This window comes from Natator depressus, chromosome 2, assembly GCF_965152275.1.
Source record: "Natator depressus isolate rNatDep1 chromosome 2, rNatDep2.hap1, whole genome shotgun sequence".
NCBI lineage: Eukaryota > Metazoa > Chordata > Testudines > Cheloniidae > Natator > Natator depressus.
This window is the reverse complement of record NC_134235.1, coordinates 260,205,932-260,213,410: the sequence shown is the minus strand read 5'-3', so window position 1 is coordinate 260,213,410 and position 7,479 is coordinate 260,205,932. Positions and strand designations below refer to the sequence as shown.

General features: G+C 61.7%; 1 protein-coding gene across 1 annotated transcript; it reads left to right on the top strand.

Moving 5' to 3' along the window:
* The first annotated feature begins 1,153 nt into the window (after positions 1-1,153).
* LOC141981835 (cyclin-dependent kinase 5 activator 1-like) lies at positions 1,154-3,539 on the top strand. Its single transcript, XM_074943469.1, has one exon. It carries the CDS (start codon positions 1,644-1,646, stop codon positions 2,586-2,588), a length of 945 nt encoding a protein of 314 aa, XP_074799570.1. The 5' UTR covers positions 1,154-1,643; the 3' UTR covers positions 2,589-3,539.
* The last annotated feature ends 3,940 nt before the right edge of the window (positions 3,540-7,479 follow it).

The following is a 7,479-nucleotide window of genomic DNA, read 5'->3' as shown; positions in this document are numbered from 1 at the left end:
TTTGCACCCCTCACTCCTGGCCCGGTCCGGGCCTCACCCCCTCATGCCCTGCAGACCTGATATCCCCCTGCTGCCAGCGGGATCCCCCATCGAGCAGGTGCCCGCAGATACGGCAGCATGTCAAACCCTGTGGGGAACGCCACCCCCATGGCCCCCTCACTCCATTGCCACTTGCCCCCCGCCCCCAGGCTGCAGGTATTCGCACCCCCCCCGTGCCTGGTAGAGCCCGCTTGGGGGTGCAGCCTGGGAAAGGGGGAGATTGCCTAGGGCTGCTGGCCAAGGGGGGCATATTGGCGGGTACCCCAATTGCCCCTGCCAGAAGCCATTCTACCCAGCCTGGATTCAGCCCCCCCCCGCCCAGCCCATCTCCTGGGGCGGGGGCCTTGGCGTGTCCGGGGGGAGAGGGGCCCCTGCCCGTCTGTCTGTCCGCCCGGTGAAGTCTATTCCAGCGGCCCAGCCATAGGGGGAGCACGAGCCCCACACAGCCCGGCTCCCTGCCTGCCCCACGGGGCGAGGATGCCTGCGGGGGGACGTGGCTGCTAAGGACCATCCCTCGGTCCCTCCTCCTCCTGCTCCTGCGATCCCGGCGGCTCAGATGCGGCAGGTCTCCCCAGGCAGCGCCGCACCGGGCCGGGCCCCGCAGAGAGCCGCGCCTGGGGGGGCAGGAAGAGGTTTGCTGCTGGACCCCCGGGAGAGCCGAGCGGGCCGGATTCACCCCGCCCCGGGATCGGGCTTTGCTGCAGCGCCCGGCCGGGGGCCGATGCTCCGGGCGGCCCAGTGACCCCCCACCCGGCAGGAGATCCGCTGGCGCATCTTCCCTGGGCCGGCTCCCGAGCATCTCCCCGTAGGGGGGACCCGAGATCGCGGCGGGAGGGGGGGCCGCCGCCCGCCCCCCCCCAGCCACCTCCGCCGCGGGGGGGCTCTGAGTGCAGAGATGGGGGGCCCCGCCCGGAGCCTCTAGATCCGGGACGGGGGGGGCGCGGCTGCCGCCCAGGTAGCCAGGCGAGGAAGCGCCATCGCCAGCAGCAGCCGCCGGCTCCCTGCGGCCGGTGCCAGCCCGGATCCGTCCTCGTCCCAGCCCATGGCCCGGGGGCTGCAGCCGCCGGCGATCCGGGAGCAGCCCTGAGCCCCCCGGCCCAGGGGCTCGCCCGGCTCCCTGCCTGGCTCCCGGCGGCGGGACGCGAACCTGCGCAGGAGCCCGCCCCCCGCCAGCGGGCCTGGCCGGCGATTGGATTAGATGGAGCTCGGCGCGGCTGGCAGCATCCTCCTGCCGGCTGGGCTCCAGCCTGCTGCTGCCTCGCCTGCCCGGGCTGGCCACGCAAGACTGAGCCTTAATTGCCCGCACGGAAGCGCTCCGCAAGACTGCTAATTACGTGCACGCGTGCCAGGCTGTTAATTGCAGGCACAGGACAGGACCGCCATGCAACGCTGCTAATTAACGCTGCGGCCGCGACTGCCACATCGCAGGCAGCCCGCTGCCCGGCCAGGCTGCTGGGGAATGGCCTCCCTGCCGGACGGCGCATCGGTTGCAGGCAGGCCGGCTTGCTAATTAGCTGCATGCAGGGATTTGCACTCGCAGCCCCCTTGCTTTCGCTGCCTGGCTCCCTCCCTGTTGGCTCATCCCTCCGCCTGCCTCCCCCAGCATGGGCACCGTGCTGTCCGTCTCGCCGGGCTCCCGGAAGGCCAGCCTGTACGAAGAGGGCTCCTCCGGCTCGCCGGCGCGCTACCCGGCCGTGCCGAGCGCCAGGGGCAGCGGGCAGAAGGGGGACAAGCCCCTCAAGCGCCACTCCATGTTCATCCCGGCCTTGACCTGGAAGCGGCTGGTGGCCTCCACCAAGAGGAAAGGCTCCCGGGGCGGGGGGAAGGGGCCCGCCCACAATCACAACCACCCCCCGCCCCACGCCAAGGACGTGGCCCTCCTCAACCACGAGAACGTCAAGAAGTCGCTGTCCTGTGCCAACCTCGCCAGCTACGAGGGGGGCGGGGCGCCCCTGGCGCCGCTCAGCGCCAAGCGCATCTCCACCAGCTCCGTCTCCTCCCTCAAGCCGGGCGCCTGCCTGGGCGGGGGCAGCTCGGCCTCCCCGCGGCGCGTGGTCGTCCAGGCCTCCACCAGCGAGCTGCTCAAGTGCCTGGGCGAATTCCTCTGCCGCCGGTGCTACCGCCTCAAACACCTGTCGCCCACGGAGCCCATCCTGTGGCTGCGCAGCGTGGACCGCTCGCTGCTGCTGCAGGGCTGGCAGGACCAGGCCTTCATCACCCCGGTCAACGTGGTCTTCGTCTACCTGCTGTGCCGGGAGGTGATCGACGGGGACTCGGTCTCCAGCGAGCACGGCCTGCAGGCGGCGCTGCTCACCTGCCTCTATCTGTCCTACTCCTACATGGGCAATGAGATCTCCTACCCGCTCAAGCCCTTCCTGGTGGAGGTGGCGAAGGACGCCTTCTGGGACCGGTGCCTGCGCATCATCGACGCCCTGAGCGGCAAGATGCTCCGGATCAACGCCGACCCCCACTACTTCACCCAGGTCTTCGCCGACCTCAAAAACGAAGGCAGCGCCCGCGAGGACTTCGCTCGCGTCCTGGACCGGTGACTGGCTCGGCGCCCCAAGGACCAACTGCCCCCCTCCCCGCCAACCTCGTGTGCAGCGCAGCCCTCTCCCTGCTGTGACCTTTAAAAACCAGCTTGCAGCGGGCCGGGGATTTTCCTCTGACTCGCCTGGGCCAGCTCTCCCCCAGGCCAGGCCAGACGCATCCAACCACTTACAAGGAATCTGGCTTGGCTGTCCCCCCGCCCCATGAGCCAACAACAAGGGGTGTCTGTGTACAGCGTGGGGGAGGCAGCCTTCAGCTCCGGTGTCTGTGTCAGAGACAGAAGAGGAGCAGCCAAAGGCCAATAGTTTGATTCCCTTTTAATAGGCCAATAAGTGCCTGTAGGTTCCCTCCTCCCCCCCATCCCCCCCAGTGCCATGTTTGTGGCTTGTTAATGTCTTCTTCTTTCGGGTCTGCTTGGGATGCATTCCAAAGCGATGGGGAGGATCTCAAATATACACGGACGCTCGGACACGCGCTTTAGCTTCGGTCGGTGATGTATTTGTACAGGTGTGTTCTTCCCTTCGAACTAGCTCTGTCTTGCTTAGAAAACCTCCCGCCCCCTCCTTGCCAGACACTGGGCCAGCCGGTGCGTTGCACTGTCTGATAGTGCCAGTCCCGCCGGATCCTTCCTTTTTGTACCTGTCTGACCTCTGCAGCCTGGACTTGGCGCTGGCTGGGGCCTCTGTCCCAGGATGGGGACAAGTAGCTGATGTCCCCTCCTAAGGACTCTCCAGGTGCGTGGGGGTGGTGGTGGAGGAATTGGGCCCAGGCTGTAGATGGAGGGTAGTGATAGCATGACTGGCCTCTGCATGCTTTGATTGGCCTGGGCGTGGCCTTGGGAACCGAGGAGCCATGGCTAGAAGGGTTTGAACAGGCCGATGTCTTTTAAAGCAGCCAGGTCCCCTAGGTGTTGTGTGGTGTAAGCAGGGGAAGGGAGAGGCTGGAGGAGCTGAGAGAGGGCGGGAGGGGCAGGGCTGGCTGGCGGGCTGGGAGGGGACGGAGGGAGGGGCAGGGCTGGCTGGCGGGCTAGGGGGAGAGGGGCAGGGCTGACCAGCAGAGGTGCTGCAAGCCTGCGCACTACGGGTTTCGTTTGTGAGTTCCCTGCCCCCTTCATCTGGCAGGTCCCGTCAGGGTGAGAGTGACCCCCGGACCCCTTTACTCCCTGATCCCCGCTGGGTCCCTGCGAGTGTTGCTCCCCAGCGTTACGTTGACTAAATCTCATTTGAAAAGTCTCCTGTACCCCACCAAGCATGAGGGGTGGGCTCGCACCTGGTGTCGCCCTTTGCTTGCCTGTCCCGTTGCTAGTCTGGCTGCAGGACTGGGGGATGTGCTAACCCACTCTCTTGCTGTCTGGTGCTTCTCCAGCCTTGGGTCCAGCCCCTTCCTTTGCCCCCAGCCTGGCTAATTCAGCCCTACCTGGCAGTGCCCCTGCCGCGTGCCCGCTCTGAAGAGGGTTTGCAGCTAGGATCTAGGGAGGGAGTGCGCAGGATCTGCCGCAGGGATGATGCTGGGGGGTAGAATGGCTGGAGGATTGATGGCTCTGGGCCGTTCCAGAGGAGAGTGTCCCCATAAGCAGGGGGGTGTAACTGGAATGGGCTGCGGAGGGGTGTGGATATTCATAGAATCATAGACTATCAGGGTTGGAAGGGACCTCAGGAGGTCATCTAGTCCAACCCCCTGCTCAAAGCAGGAACAATCCCCAGTTTTTGCCCCAGATCCCTAAATGGCTCCCTCAAGGATTGAGCTCACAACCCTGGGTTTAGCAGGCCCAGGCCCAAACCACTGAGCTATCCCTCCTCCCATTGGGGACACTCTTCCTGCAAGGCACGGTGGATTGTGGGTCACCATTACAAAATTCGCACTTCGCATGCTCTACCAGCACCCATGACTATTCCCAGCCCCTCCCCGCCCAGGAAGTAGGGCAGTATTACCACCCCACTTTATAGATTGGGAAACTGAGGCAGGGAGCAGGCAAGCCACTTGCCTGAGGCCACGGAGGGAATTACTGTCAGAACTGGGAGGCTTTTCATCCTGCAGGCAGAGGACTGACCTCCAGGCCTGGCCTGAGGCTAGGCACTCAGATACGGCAGCGACCAGGCAGCCGTTGCTTGGGTCACTTGGAGCTGGACTGGAGTGCGGGGGACAATCCTGCGTGGCAGGGCGCAGGCTGGAAGGTCTGATAGGTCTCCTCCATCTCCAGCACCTGAGGTTGCAGCTTTACCTGCCCTCGGCTTGGCTCCTATTGGCGCCTGAAGCCACGAGAGGTTCCCAAGGGACGAGCGTTCGCGTCTCTCCTCCACGAGCGGGTGGTTGGGAGGGCCCCAGAGCTGGTGCCAGGCTGGAGGCCGTGCTCAGGACACGGAACGAGGTAGCTGACAAACGCACGCAAAACTATGGGCAGGGAAACCCCGGGGGCGCGACCAGACCCCGCGCATCATGATTTCCCGTGGAGGCGCCGCCCTGCTGGTGAAAACTGTCAGGCACCTCCAGAGGTCCGGGGGCTCATCCCACTCAGCCTTGCGTTGGGTGGGGAGGCCGTGGTGCCCTCTCACGGGAGCTCGGGGGGCTGCAGGTGCGCACAGGTGACTTTGCCGTGGTATATCAGTGCCTGGGGCGGTGCCGATTGGTTAACTGATGCCCAGGCACCGGGCTCAGCACCATGGTAGCTGCAGCCACAGTCAGGTTTTATAACCAGCCTGGCTGGGGAGTTCTCGGTGCAGCAATAAGCCCGCGGGGAGACTGCACCTAGTTCTTCTACTATGGCTCATCGGAAACCTTTCCTGGGTGCCCTGCGCTAGGACCGACCAGGGCTCAGCTGGGTCACAGCCTGGTTAGCTCTGAGGCCTTTAACAACGTCCCCAAGGCAGAGTTCCTAAAAGCCCCGACTCCCGGGAGTTCTGCTCCCAGGATCTGGCCCTTACTGGAGACAGGAAGCCATTCAGGGACTCTTTCTTGCTCACCCTTAAAGGGGCCCTGCAAAGAAATGGGGCTTGTGCCTTTTGCTGTTCCCTTTCTGATGGATACATGAGGCCTGAGACGTTGGGCCATAAGAAGGGGTTGGTTTTTAGCTGAGCTACTCGGGGCGTGTCTCTAGGCAGCTTCAGCCCTGACGAAACAAGCTCCAGCGCGTGGGGAAGGGGCCTGTTTTCAACGCTTTTGGTTGTGTTGACAGCTATTCACGCCAATGCCTAATGCACGCCTGGGGGAAAGGCCATCTTTGTTCGAGTCACCTGTTCAAGGTGGGAGCCATCGCTGGCAGCCAGGGACTCCTCCAGCAAACCCCAGGGGGCTCCAGCCCTGACTCCCCGCAATTTGTACCGGGACAAACCTCAGATTCAGGATATCCGCCAAGCTCAGGGGTTTCTTTGTGCGTCAACGCAGCCGAGCAAGGGCACAATCTCAGACCAGTCACCGTCAGGTCAAAGACCCCCTGCACAGCAGTGAGCAGGCTCAGACCTTCCCGAGCGTCCCGATGGCATTCCCGGGCTCTGCACATCTCCGGGGCGCTTGTGTGCTCAGATACATGATTTATAGGCAGGGATATAAAGTCCCTTTATAGACACACGCAGCCCTACTGTATCATAAGCTATATGTATATTTTTATATGAGAGAGTATCAGTAACTAACATGGGGATGGGCCCAAATGCCTTGTTGCTTTTTTTTAATTAAAAGATCAACTCCACGACTATAGAAGCTTAGGTCGTGTCCCCCAGCCCCCCCCGTGACCCTAAAATCGGGACTGTTGGCGAAATCCACGCCAGTTGCTGCTAAACCAGCATCCACCGCCATCCTCCCCGCCCTCCCGTCCCCTGGTGGATATGCTGTTGTGTAAATAGCCCTGTATAAAGCGTCGCGAGCGGGTATGTGACGATTGTGCATGTAAAGATGATTTATTTAAGTTGTCACTATCTTTCTCTTTCCATTTGTGGAGCTGTTTTTCAGCAGTGAGTTTCTTATTTAAAACTGGGAGGGGGGGAATCCCCCCCAACCAAACACACCGCTCTGGATTTTCTTCCAGAAGGGGAGGACATTAAAGTGCATTCCTCGGGTCAGGATTGGTGCATTTTCACTGGAACCGGACTCTGTTTATTTTTAGTATTTGTTGCATTTCTTCTTTGGAACCACTATTTATTTGGGTGGAGCTGTCCAGCCTCCTCCTTCCCTCCTCCACCCCCAAAGACACCCATGAGGTGAGGAGCTTTGGGGGTGATTCCGGACAGAAACTTGTCCCTTGGTCCCTGTACCAGGGCGTGGCCAGTGTTGCTACAGAGGCCAAAGAACCATGAGACTGCAGTGGGAACCGTGTGAGGTTTCACCTTGCAATCTGGCGATGCTCCCAACAGATGTAGGGGCCTTCGCTTTCACGCCCCTCCCAGTGCGGAATGAAGATGACAGTCGATATTTAAAGCAAAAATGCTTCCCTTCCCCTCACCCACCGGAGGTGTTTGAAATCTGTTTGTAATATTTACTATCTCAGACTTGCCTACATGTCCGATTTCGAAATGTGTCATTGCTGGGAGCGAGCTGCCCCCCCCCCCCCCGCCAGATGCTCCAGGGATGGAGCCTTGTCACAGGGTGCTGGGAGTAGTGGGGGTCAAGTATTTTCTGCTGATGACCGTGGCACTTTATGCAAAATAAAATTGGGGAAAAACAATCTGAAATACAAAGTCTTCTACTGAATGAAACAAGAGTGAGCGCCTCAGGCTAGCTGGGGACGAAGAACGCAGGCCGGACTTTCACAATCGGGGACTCCATCCTGGGAAGCAGCGACTCTGAAAAAGATTTGGGGGTGGGGGTGAATAATCAGCTGAACATGAGCTCCCCATGTGATGCTGTGGCCAAAACAGCTAATGTGATCTTGAGATGCCTAACCAGGGAAATCTCGAGTAG